This window comes from Euleptes europaea, chromosome 5 (genome assembly GCF_029931775.1).
Source record: "Euleptes europaea isolate rEulEur1 chromosome 5, rEulEur1.hap1, whole genome shotgun sequence".
In the NCBI taxonomy this organism is placed as follows: Eukaryota; Metazoa; Chordata; class Lepidosauria; order Squamata; family Sphaerodactylidae; genus Euleptes; species Euleptes europaea.
In genome coordinates this window covers 102736468-102749983 of record NC_079316.1, presented here as the reverse complement: position 1 = coordinate 102749983, position 13516 = coordinate 102736468, and the positions used below count along the sequence as shown (strand labels likewise).

Genomic DNA, 13516 nt, shown 5'->3' with positions numbered 1-13516 from the left:
CCGTCCGGTCCTTGTTGGAGGAGAGCCCCTCCCATGGCTACATCGGAAGCATCGACTTGCACAATGAACATTTGATTTGGGTCTGGGTGCCGTAGCATCGGCTCCGAAGTGAAGAGGCGTTTGAGGGCCAGAAAGGCGGCTTGGCATTGCTCAGTCCATAGGATTTTTGCGGAGGGCAAGGCAGCCGAGCTTACTTTTCCTTTAGTTTTCAGTAGGTCCGTAATGGGTAGAGCCACTTGGGCGAAGTTAGGGATGAATCCCCGATAGAAGTTTGCAAATCCCAGAAATTGCTGTACTTGCTTACGGTTGGTGGGGGGAGTCCAATCGAGGACGGCTTGGACTTTGGCGGGGTCCATGCGAAGACCTTGGTGGGAGATGATGTATCCCAAAAACGTGAGTTTGCTTTGGTGAAATTCACACTTAGCTAGTTTAGCGAACAGTTGATGGTTACGCAGGCGTTGTAGAACTTCTCTGACCAGAGTCACATGCTCGTCCATAGTTTTCGAATAAATGAGAATGTCATCTAAGTAGACCACCACCCCACGATATAGAAGGTCATGTAGGATTTCATTGATGAGTTGCATGAAGACCCCCGGGGCCCCTTTTAATCCGAACGGCATTACAAGGAATTCATACATTCCGAAACAGCTAGAGAAGGCAGTGAGGTGTTCATCTCCTTCACGGATACGGACTCGGTAGTAGGCTTCCACCAAGTCTAATTTAGAGAATACACGGCCTTCCTGTAATTGTCCCAAAATATCCGATATTAATGGGATAGGATAGGCGTTGGTCTGGGTAATCGCATTGAGCTTTCTGAAGTCAATGCACAGGCGAAGGTCGCCCTCTTTTTTCCGGACGAAAAACGCGGGGGCCGAGTTTGGGGCATTCGAAGGGCGAATGAACCCTCTGGCGAGGTTTTTGTCCAAAAAGTCCCGGAGGACAGTGCGCTCGGAAGCGCTCATAGGGTAAATCTTACTTTTGGTTAATGTGCAGTCCTTTACTACTTCAATCGCACAGTCTGAGGCCCGGTGGGGGGGTAAGGCATCACATTCCTTAAGGTCGAAGACATCTTCAAAGTCCCGGTATACAGCAGGTAGAGCCGGTGGTACTGGAGCAGTAGAGGTTAACGCTGGAACGGGCGGAAATGGCAGAGCAAAGTTTTGCCGATGCTGGTCGCAGGTGGGACTAGCGAAAGAAATAGTGTTTGTTTCCCAATCAATACTGGGACTATGTCCTTTAATCCAGTTAATTCCCAAGACCACGTCAAATCGGATAGGGGCTATAGTGAAGTCTATTTGTTCCCAGTGGGAACCAATTCCCATTGCCACCCCTATGGTGCGATGATCAACTGGACCCCCCTGGAATTGGCTCCCGTCCATTTGAGCAAATTGGACGGGGGCGGGTAAAGCCTCTGAGTCGGCTCTGAGGGCAGCAAACGTGGCTTCGCTTATGAGAGTGCGACAGCAACCGGAGTCAATTAGTGCTTTGACGGGGATTTGTGGACCTCCGTTAAGTTGTTGTAAAACTGCATCTACGTAGACGGTGGAGTCCACTTCTTTGATTTTGGTAGGAGCATTCGGTTTGATAGGAAGATCCTGAGAGGTCTGTGGAGATGCTCCATTCACCACAGACCGGAGCCGTTTTTTGACAAGTCGAGGGGAGATTCCAGGTTTAAGGCTGGAGAAATCCAAGGGTTTTCCTCATCCGAAGAGGGAAAGCTGTCCCCCAATGGGGCACTTGTAATCCGAGACCCGGCGGGGTCGTTGGAAGCAGGCAGGGAGGCTGGGTCCCCGGCATGGAGTGCAGAGGGTGTGGGCCTTCCCGGAGCTGCGCTGCGGGTGGCCGCGGTGCCTCTGCGTGGTGGACGACCTCGGGCGCGGGTTGTCGTGCTGGGACGAAATAATTCCTGGCGGCGTGGGCAAACGGCTGCAAAGTGGCCCATTTCTCCGCATGTAAGACAGGCACCCCTCTGAAATCGGGCTTCACGTTCCTGGAGCGGACGTGGGGGATTTCGCGGGACGAGCAGTGGTGCCTTGGGTTGAGGCTTTTGGGTGCCCTTCTCCTTGTGCTTTTGACGGACGAGAGAAATAAAGCGGCGGCGGCTTTCCACTTCCTCGGCTAATAGGATCCAGCCTTCGAGGGTATCGGGATCGCCCCGCATGTAAGACCAGTTCAGAATGTCAGGATGCAAGGCTTCCCTGAAATGATGGATTAGGGTGGTCTCGGGCCAACCTACAATTTTACTTGCCAGTCGCTGAAATTCATCGGCAAATTCCCGAACTGTAGCAGAGCCTTGTTTTAATTGTAAAAGTTCCGTTTTGGCTCTTTCTCCCAGGAAGGGGTCCTCAAACCTCCTTCTCAGGGCAGTCATGAAGTTGTTGAGGGAACGAATCGCACGAGAGCGGGTGTCAAACTGGAGGACCATCCAGTCAGCCGCTTTGCCTGTCAGGAGGGAAGCTACGTACCGCACCCGGCTATCTTCCGTGGGGAAAAGTTGACCTTGTTCTCGCATATAACTGTCCACTTGATGCAAGAAACAAGGCAAAGTCTCAAGAGATCCGTCATACGTAGTCCTCAATTTGAGTTGCTTCCAAGGGCCGGGCGCGGGCTGACCCGGTTGCACGGGTGGTCCGGGCGGAGGAGCAACAGGAGCTCCAGGAGGCAAGGGTGGAGCAGGCACATTAGCAGGTGGTTGCACGGGTGGTCGGGGCGGAGGAGCAACAGGAGCTCCAGGAGGTAAGGGTGGAGCAGGCACATTAGCGGGTGGTTGTACGGGTACCGCCTGACCCGGTATCGGAACGGGCTGTCTCTGAGCTATCAGGGTTTGTTGTAATTGCCTGTTCTCGTGAAGCATAAGTTCCATTACTTCTTGGAGTTGATCAACACGGTCGGAGAGCTCCCGATTCTGGGCTCGTAAAAGATGAACCTCCTCACTTGGGCCCCCAGTAAGATGAGGCTTACTGGTTCGGAAGCTCGTGGCCCATTGAGAGCTATCCCCATATAAATCCTCGTCTTCAGACTCATCTGAGTCTCGACGTCGGTCAGCCAAACGGCGTGCGCGTTGGGTCGCACGCGACGGGACAAACGCCGGGGAAAAGGTTAGACCTGATAGTCCCAGTACATAGTCCTTGGGGCGCGTGTCCACGTTCGCCTGATTCCTTGCTGCAGCCGCCCTGGCTGCTTCCGCCGCCTCTCTCTCTCTTGCGACCCTAGCCGCTTCGGCGGCTTGCTGATCCGCAAGAACTTTGGCGTTCTCAAGTTTTAGGGCAGCCTCTGCCGTAATGCGCGGCAAAAGTTCTGTCTCGAGGAGCAAGAGTATGGGGTCAGGTTCCCCGCCCAGCAGAGGTTGTACTCGAACCGCCAGTGCGGATGCCTCGGCTCCAAACGTCGGGGTCAAGACTTGAGCCAAGGTGGCTACCGGGGTGTCCTTTGTACATTCCACAAGGAGAAGAGCGGTGCTAATAGCGACTCGCTTGGCCTCAGCCTGGCAGCTGGCCGCATCCGGGATCAGGGAAAAACCCTCCGGTGGGGCTCCCGCCATGGTAGAAAGAGTTTGTCGAGAAATAAGATTATCCAAAAGTCCAGTTAATATTTGTAAATCCTCAGTCGCCAATTGGGCATCGTCCAGTAATTGATCCAAGTCCTGAAGATCTAAACGAGCATCAGTATCCTCCGATGTTAACATCCAGAGACGTCCTGTAAGAGATTGCCACTGCGCGTGTACCAGTCCCCTCAAGCGGCAAACCTCTCGGTTCGTCCGGAAAAGTTCAGCGATTAAGTCCTGTAACAGAGTAGGGTCCTCTGAGAAGGGCTCCAGGGTAGTAGATCACCTGGAGAGCTGCACAGCTCCCATCCAAGTGGCAGGCGAACCCCCCCGGGCTCCAGCCTGGCTAGGAGAACGGTGAAGATGTGAGATAGCTGTCATAATGTCAGCCCTTGGCCCACAGAACCAGAAATCACCACAAAGTCGTATAGAGTCCAAACAGATGGATTTTACTGATCAAATAGGCATACAGTGCAAACGAATAAAATGACAGCTATGAAAGGCTCACTAGCTGGGAGATATTATAAGGCAGGAAAGGCGGGAGATTACACGCAGGAATAGTTTCCCAGGAGCTGAGTTCCCAGGCTTAGGCTTAGGCATGCGACCTTGGGGGGCAGACAATACAGCACAGAGACAGAGGCAATAACGAAACCGAGATAGCAGCCTGACAATTTTACACACACACAAACCAAGCCCCAAATACCCACATAACAGAGGTTTACAACATTGTGCATGGTAAGAATTAAGTGGATAGATAAACTTTTCTCCCTCCCCCATAATACTAGAACTCTGGATCACTCTAGCCCTGATCACATGTCATAGTGAACCAACATACAACCTGAATGTACATGTGTACATTTGTTTTTAAGAAAGAGCCAACGCTTGTTCACTTTACAAATGGAAACTGGGAACCAGTAGCTGGATAAATGCGGGGTTTAAATCACACCTTCGGCTGTACGTGCGTTAAATGTAACACAAGAATTACTTGATGCATGTATAAAGAACAATCAAGTGTATGCTATACACGGATTGCATATGCGTTGAAAAGTTCTCGAGGACTCAACAGGTGGAAACTCCTGAATATAGAGCCTCAGAGCAACTACACACATAAAGCCATCACAGTCTTTGAATGTCAAAAGTCTACAAGGAAGAAACAGATCCAATTTTGAAACATCTGTCAACATCTGACTATGTAACCATTCTCTTCCTCTGCCCATACCTTACAGGCCTGATGGTTCATACATGATTATTATTATCACACTGTGTTGGATCCATCCCAAAATTCCATTCCCAGAAGTAGGTCTTCTCTGGCTCCCCAATTCTACTGCAGGTTGAAATGCCTCCTAAAATTCTGTTCCTGGGGGATGGGGAATTCCCCCCCCCCCGGTGCCAAATGAGTGGAGAGTTAAAGAGATGTCATTGAAGGGGGGAATCGGCAAAGGGGGGAATCGGCAAAAATTGTCCTTCTAGAGCAGCGGTTGCCAATCTTTTTTCACTTGCGTACCCCTTGGCAGCCCATTTTCATAAATTGTACCCCTCATATTACCAAAATGTTTGTAATTAATATAGTTGCTGTTATTTCAAATGCCCTTTCCCGCTATTATCCTATTTTTTCGTGTACCCCTAAATGTCCTGGTTCGTACCCCTGGGGGTATGTGTTCCCTGTGTTGGGAACCACCGTTCTTGATGATCCAACCCACTGCTTTTAATGTTCAGAGTGTTTCATCGTCTCACAGTCCTCAAAGAAATCTTATCAGATAAGTTATTGTTCTCTGCATTTGACAGACGGAAAACTGAAAGATGGTTACTAGTTCAAGACTACCTACTAACCACTTTGGAAGTAGGGACTTGATCATAGAATCATAGACTTGGAAGGGACCACTAGGGTCATCTAGTCCAATGCATCTAGCACAATGCAGCGGGTTGGACTAGGCAAGCATCTTGGCAGAAGCTTGGCACATCAGAAAGGGGCATTTTCTCAGATCTGATATCCTAAATTGCTACCATTTACCATACTCCCCTCCCCTCCACACACACACACACACACACACACCGCCCCTCTTCCTGCGTCAGGCTCTGCAAGAATGGAATTCTATAGCAGTTCTTGACTGCTGAACCGAAGTCCCCGAGACACAATGCCACGGGTGGAATTATGTCCTTCTTTTCTTGCTGTTCCCTGATGATTACATGGCATAAGTGGAAACAGCTAGCTATTTTGGCCAGGGCCATTACATATGTGGTGGTGGTGGAAAGTGCTCTTAAGTCGCAGCACACTTAGGGCAATCGGCGGCCCCGAGGTGTTTTCAAGACAAGAGACATTCAGAAGTTATTTGCCATTGCCTGCCTCTGCGCAGCAACCCTGGACTTCCTTGGTAGGTTCCCATCCAAATACTAACCTGGGCCTACCTTCTGTAGCTTTCGAGATCAAATAAAATCAGGCTAGCCTGGGCCATCCAGGTCAAGGCATTACAGAGGTAGACTCTGGGAATTCTCCAAACACCCCTTGCATTAAACCCAGGTCTCTCAGCTCTGGCTCTGAGCCACAAAGCCCATTCTTAAATTTACAGGCAGACGGATGATCTGAGTCTTTAGCTTCTATAATCAGCATCAATTGCACTGGTGTAATCTATAAATTCTTCCAGCCTAATAGCCATCAACATACAAGAACATGTTTCTCTATAATCGGTAACAAGTTTAAAGAAATGTCATGTTCTTGCTAATCAGTTTACTGAAGCTGTACATCAGATATCTAAAACTAGGAGAGTCCTGCCTATGAAAAGTGGGATACGGCAGAGGGCTGCTAATGCAAGGCCTGAAACATAAAAACTCCATAAGTAATTTGATCTTGCCATGATGTCTTAGGCTTTCAGACATGACTGAGTGCAACCAGAATGCCACTACATAAATTCTCCAAGAAACCATCCGTGGGCAAAAAGTGAATCTGAACAGCTTCACGGCCTCCGGCTGTTGCACGGCAAATTTATTTGACAATTCTTTGACTCTATTATTGGGACTAATGGCCTGTCCCTGTGCCGTTAACAAAGCCAAGTGCCATTTTTGGAAGCCCAGTGTACAACAAAGGCAAGAACGCACATATCTTAGATTTAGTAGGGCATGTTTTCATCCCATCACAATATTATATATATATTTTAAAAACCCAAATATATATTTTAAAAACCCAGTGTTTTAAAAACCCAAGCTTTCACTGAAAAAGTGACTTAGCTGATAGATAATAGATCCAATCAGAAAATACTGCTTCCTAGACTTCCTCCTGACTATAAATCTTTGAAATTTATGTAAGTCTTGCCAATAAGCTAAGTGACCTCTCAATAACCATTCAATATTAAATCTGCAGGACTGTGAGAGCCGGTAAGCTACCAGAACAGTTCTAATTAAAAAGAAATGAAGAACAAATCATGCACATTTAAAGGTTGCACAATTGCTCAAAAACAAAGAAACGGGGAAAAATATTCTTACCATCTATATTCTTACCTAGCTAATTTCCACCAGCTAGCAGAGGTCTTTTTCATTAACCTAAACAGCCCTTTTGATCTCATCCATTGAGAAGTTATCCATTCCAGTGTTTCTCAACCAGGGTTCCCCGGAACCCTACGGTTCCGTGAGAAATCGCTAGGGGTTCCACGAGAAATAGTGATGAATAGGCTAATCATATGTAATTGTATGTAGGGGTTCCCTGAGGCATGAATATTATTTCAAGGGTTCCGCAAGGGTAAAAGGGTTGAGAAACGCTGCATTAGGCGATTAAGAAATCAGCACATAAACATTTCTCCAGCGGGGCAAACAGTGGCCGTCCAGGGCTATTTCAGTTCAGGAAAACAGTGTGGGCGGAAAGACATAACTAGGGTTGCCAACCTCCAGGTACTAGCTGGAGATCTCCTGCTGTTACAACTGACCTCCAGCCGATAGAGATCAGTTCACCTGGATAGAGATCAATTGCAGCTTTGGCAATTGGACTCTATGGCATTGAAGTCCCTCTCTTCCCCAAACCCCTTAAGTAATTCAGTATGCTGTAGGGTTGCCATGTCCCTCTTCACCACGGGTGGGAGGTTTTTGGGGCGGAGCCTGAGGAGGGTGGGGCTTGGGGAGGGGAGGGACTTCAATGCCATTGAGTCCAATGGCCACAGTAGCCATTTTCTCCAGGTGACTTGATCTCTATCAGCTGGAGATCAGTTGTAATAGCAGGAGATCTCCAGCTAGTACCTGGAGGTGGCAATCCTAGTGTGCTGTGGTGGCAGCTGCTGCCAAAGCAATGTGTTGTTGTTTTTAAAAAAACATGCACAGCCAATCAAATCTCCAATGGCCAATCAGCAACCTTGCTGAGCAAAAAGCTCCATTCGCCCCTCCCTTTTCCAAAACGTTTGGCAGGCACCAGGATAGGTGTCTCCTGGCAACTAGGTTCTCTCATCCGACCTAACTTCATTAATATAGCCTTGTTTCTTTCTTCCTGGAATCAGGTCCCAACCACCATGGAAATGTTCTGCTGTTATGGGCCTGTGATTCCAAATGGTTACGGCGCATGCTACAATCCACAACCCGAGCATATATTATTCTGCATTTCAAGCTTTAAAGACTGCAAGGAGACATCCTCCAACAAATTTGCAAAAGCCGTGGGAGAAAGTCTTGTGGATATGAGAGAGCTCTGCCTCAAATGCAACACAACTAAGACAAGCACCCCAACTAAACAAGAAGCAACCTCTGCGCCTCCACGTGGTCGGAAGTCCTAATTACACGTGCACAATTCTCTCAACATCTTTTCGTTCCTCCACTTTGCGGGTGCTTCTGAAGGGAGAATGGTTTTGCTATGCAAAAGCAAGTTATTATTAAGAACCTTTTGATCGTGTAGGGGAAGAAATCCACTTCATCTTCTTCTTTTTTGCCGTCAAGTCTCATCTGACTTATGGTGTCCCCTGGTGGGGTTTTCAAGGCAAGAGACGTTCAGAGGTGGTTTGCCATTGCCTGCCGCCGCATCACAACCCTGGTATTCCTTGGAGGTCTCCCATCCAAACTTGACAAGATCAGGCTAGCCTGGCCTATGTTCAGGTCAGGGCCAAGGGTTGTGCAAAAAAAAAAAATTGTAAATTTTGGGTTCGGGTTTATTGGGCCCGATTTTTTTCGGGAAACCTGAAATAAGCCAAATACCCATACAGGTAAATATGGGCATTCGGCTTATTTTTAGATTTCTCAAACAAATTCAGCCCTGGGGGGGGGTCATTTTTTGAAGTAGAGCCCCCAAATTCGCAGCATAGCTTGAAGAGACTCTTTTTGCATGACCTCCAAAGTTTGGTAAATACTGGATCAGGGGTCCAGAAGGGGTCGCCCCCCCTCCATAGAGAAACATTGCAAAGTTTGCAGTGTTTCTCTATGGAGGGGAGTGACCCATTCCAGATCCTATAAATCGGATCCCCTTACCCAATATTTACCAAACTTTGGGTATCATGCAAGGAGAGTCCCTTCAAGCTATGCTGTGAATTTGGGGGCTCTACCTCGAAAAATGCCCCCCAGGACCCAAAATGTTCCCGGAATTGCCTATTCAGCTTTAGCCTTCTCCCTAGGTTTGTGCATTTGGTAAACCTGAACTGGAAATTTACCGAAATGGCTAATTTCGGGTTTACTTTTGGTTCGGGTTTATCAATATGCACAAGTCTAGGGCCAGAGCACTTCATCTTCTGTTATGATTTCTCCCATTGTTTATCAAGAGGATACCTCTGAAGTTCATATTTCATTTCTGGACAAAATTAATTAATGCCAATGATTGGTTTGAGAACTGGCACCTCCATACAACTTATCGGAATCTTGACTTTAAAATATCCAATTAACAATAAGTAGTACTTTATTGAAAATTATAAAAGGGTACTACTCCAAGTCATATAACAAGTAATAGTCCATACAGCTAGGAACCAAATGCTAATAAGTATTCCCAAATCGAGGTTCCTTAGCACAGGGGTCCCCAACATGGTGCCCTTGAGTGCCATGGCGCTTGCCAAGTTCTTTTAGAAAGTGGGCGTGGGTAGGTGAGGTTTTAGCCCAGCGGGGCTTCTGGGTGGCTATGCAGATTAAAAGGCATCCTGTTTAATAGAGCTTCTGCCTTTAATGTTGAAGCATTACTATCAGAGTTATATATAATCTCGCTCGCTGGTATCTTGTGGTTGGCTTCACCTCTTGCGGTGGCCATTTTGTCATTATGCCCACCGCCCTGGGTCAAAATTCCAAAGGTGCCCACAGGTTCAAAAAGGTTTGGGGACTCCGGCCTTAGCACGTGGCCCCTAAGCTTTCCCTGAGGCTAATACTGACGCAGCCACAATAAAGCATGAAGCTGCTTTGTGTAATTTCCCCCTCCCCTTAACAGTCCACATACTGCCTGACCACGACGGTGTTGAACGTGGGCGAGGTTCCAGTCCCCAGTCAGCCACAGCCCCTCACTGGGTGACCTTCCGCCAGTCACACATGGCTCTGCTAAACCTACCTCAAAGGTTCTCGTGAGGATAAAATGGAAACGGCCTCCAGTAATGCGTCACGGAGTCCCTCCAAAGATGGGAATGGCTAATTTACTTGATCGAGCTTCAACAGCTGCTAAGATGGAGGGGGGATTAGAACCCTGAAATGCACGTGCCCCCAAGAAACTTTCCAGATCACCTCATATTAACATATCAACCAGCAGACGGGGGGGGGGGGGGGAATCACTAAGAAAGCTCAGTACCTCAGGTGGTATAGAAATGTATATTTTTTATATTTTTTCACTGTGAATTTTAATTAGAGGGGGGTTTGGGGAGCTGTGATTGTTTTAACAGAGATGTCGAAGCCCGCTAATTCAGCTTTGACCCGACAGATGCCTGTACTATAAGTTTTGTGTACAACTGGCTCGGTCGGCGGACCCGGACGTTTCAGGGGAGCGTCTCTGTCCCCTTTTCAGTCCCAGGTAAAAGCCATGGGCAAACTTGTAGCTGTTTAAGAAATGGCCTTTGACACAAAGCTCTTGTTCAGGATGAAGAATGAGATCTAGTGTACACACAGAAGTCGGTATGCTTGCCTGTCGGGATTCTGTATCCATAAATTTGGGGGGGGGGTGTTGTACCATTTCCCCATCATTACTGTGTATTTTTAAGACATCTTAGGATATACCCATGCAGGATTCTTGTAAGGGTTGCGATAGGTCAATTCAGCTCTAATCCCTACAAGCCAACTGGCAATTTGGGTTTCTCAAAAAGTCAGGGCTGGTAGTAACATCAGCACAAGGGGAAATGACAAATAGCCTGCACTACGGTACGTTCTTTTTAAGGGTTTGTTTCAGGTGTCCCCAACGTGGTGCCCACCAACACCTTTCCTGACACTTTTTGGCTGGCTCTGACTTCTGAGGCAGCCATTTTGAGGCTGTGCCCCCTACCACCACCATCACAATGTGTCAGAATGCCAAAGGTGCTCACTGGCTGAAAAAGATTGGGACCCAGGGTTTAATGCTAAAGCGCTGAACAAGCAACCCAGCGGGCTCCAGATATGCCCCGGACTCACTGATTTTGGCTCCAAAGACATAAAACATGGTATTAAAACTTAAATCCAATGGAAAATTCAGAGGAAGGCACATGTTAAATTACCTGCTTAAGCTAGGCAACGCATGCCTAACACACACAGCCTGCAATCCTAAGAACACTTTCCTGGGAGTAATTCCCACTGAATAAAATGGGACTTCCTTCTGAGTAGACCTGCTCAGGCTTGCTCCCACAGTCTAGTGGTTTTCAGTTGACTCTGTGTCTATACTGAATGTGTGTAGCTTCAATAACAGTCATATCCATGTGCTGCTAAAATAACGTTGCTGATTCCCACCCGTCATAACGTTCGTGTACTCCTCTGTGATCATTCGACGTCGTATCGTGTATTAACTCTGTTGCTGTCAGCTGATACTTAAAAAAAATTCAGAAAGTTGCTAGTATTTGCTAACTTCATTTTGTGAACTATACTAGAGCCTTAGAGTGCAGCTCCCAAATATATAACCACAGCATGCGTACCTATGCAAACTTAATAGGAAATTGTTACATTAAGTATTCCCCCCCAAGACTACAAAATGGATCATGCCCATTAGGGTTTTGATGGACAGATTGCATTCTGTCTGCAAAACAGTGTATTCGTTTATGCTGAGATGCTACCAGCTTAAATAAAGGTACTGTTACCCACCTTAGGGTTGGTGTACAAGTGCTGCAGAATGAGGTGAATGAATTCTGATGTAACCGTACCGCTTCGGACAATAAATGTGGGTAGGGCCACATTTCAAATGTTCATGTACCAATTTTCTGAAATTTAAAAATATGTGCATCGGCGGGGAAGGAATCTAGTTTAGCCTTTTGCATGCTGTTTAGCCTTTTGCATTTACAGGAAGTTATTAATGGGGAACCGCAACCGACGTAACCCCTTGCCTGCAGCGGTCGTTCCATTCTACCCTGTCAGGACTCTACCACTTACTCCACCACATCTCTAAACCAGGCCCTAAGACAAAGTGTGCTGTTGAGTCACTACTCTCTCATGGCGACCCCAAAAAGCTCCACCTCATGGGGCTTTCAAGGCAAGGGATCCGTAGAGGTGGTATGCAATTGGTGTCTCTGCAGAGTCTTCCTTGGTGGTCTCCCATCCAAGCACCGATCCTGCTTAGCTCTGAGGTCTGAAAATATTGGGCAAGTATAGGCTATTAGTTCGGCTTTAAAGCAGACCCTACTCTCCTCCAATAAAACCAAAATAATGTATGACCTTGGTCAAAAGAGCAAGTGCTATAATTCTGCCAGTGTAAAGGTAAAGGTATGCAGAGTATATTGGAAGAATTTGGGGAAGAGGAAGTTTCTTTTCCCCTACGACAGTCTCCTACCACTCTGGGAAGCCAGATATGCTGACTGATCTCCTTATTGTGGTTCCATCATAATAGTGCCAGCATGGTGTTGTGGTTAAGAGCAGTGGACTCTAGCCTGGAGAACTGAGTTGGTTTCCCCACTCCTACACATGAAGCCTGCTGGGTGACCTTGGGCTAGTCAGTTCTCTCTGAACTCTCTCAGTCCCACCTACCTCACAAGGTATCTGTTGTGGGGAGATGAAGGGAAGGAGATTGTAAGACGGTTTGATTCTCCTTAAAAGGTAGAGAAAATCGGCATATAAAACCAACTCTTTTTTTTCTTCTTACTTGAACAGGGCAAATTCAAGGTCAAATCCTTAATCACCCATAAAACCCCCTGGAGTTGGTGCAGGAAAAAAACCTCATGGAGTTTGTACAGGGAAAAAATGCCTATCTATAACGTAATAAATTATCTTCTCAGCTGAATGGACAATTGAAGCAACAAGCGTAGGCCGGCCCACTTACAAGGTGTATAATCCGATGTATCTGTTCCCCTCGATTTTAAAAGTTGCAGCCACACTTCACTTTAAGGACTTAGTCTTCATGCAATACGTATATTGCACATATATGTGTAATATAAGACTGCAGCTACATGCTTTATGGGAGACTGACAGATTTTTCCTGAGTCTTGCAATACATAGATAGAACGAGAGAACCATTTTTCATAGAGAGAGTATATATGAGCCCCTCTTGCTTCCAGATTTATTCAGGTAAGCTACCTTGATGGAGCTACTGATATAATGCCAAATAATAATATATCCCAACTTTTTATATTGCGTGAGTTAAAGATGTCTCTCTCTATATATATATATACACACACACATCAAAAGTTAATATTTTAGTGATATTTTATTTTTACAAAATAGTCTAGATTTATGGCAAATCTCAAATGTATTTATAGCTTCTTTGTTCAGTCTGAGCTATATGTTGGGTGCTTTAAAGTATATAAAACCTTCTGTTAACACAATATTCTAAGTGATATTACACTGATATTATGACATCAAGATACAGTGATTACAGATCTGTAGTCAATAAAATGTGTATCAAAGGAAAGGCTTGTGGACTTTATTTTGAACCAAAAA

General features: G+C 46.6%; 1 protein-coding gene across 1 annotated transcript in view; it reads left to right on the top strand.

Annotated features, from left to right (window-relative positions):
• The window catches only part of CHAT (choline O-acetyltransferase), a 62397-nt gene extending 54108 nt beyond the window's left edge, over nt 1-8289 (top strand). The window contains exon 14 of the mRNA XM_056850064.1: nt 8020-8289. Coding sequence (XP_056706042.1) covers nt 8020-8289 — 270 coding nt within the window. The remainder of the gene's footprint in view (nt 1-8019) is intronic.
• The last annotated feature ends 5227 nt before the right edge of the window (nt 8290-13516 follow it).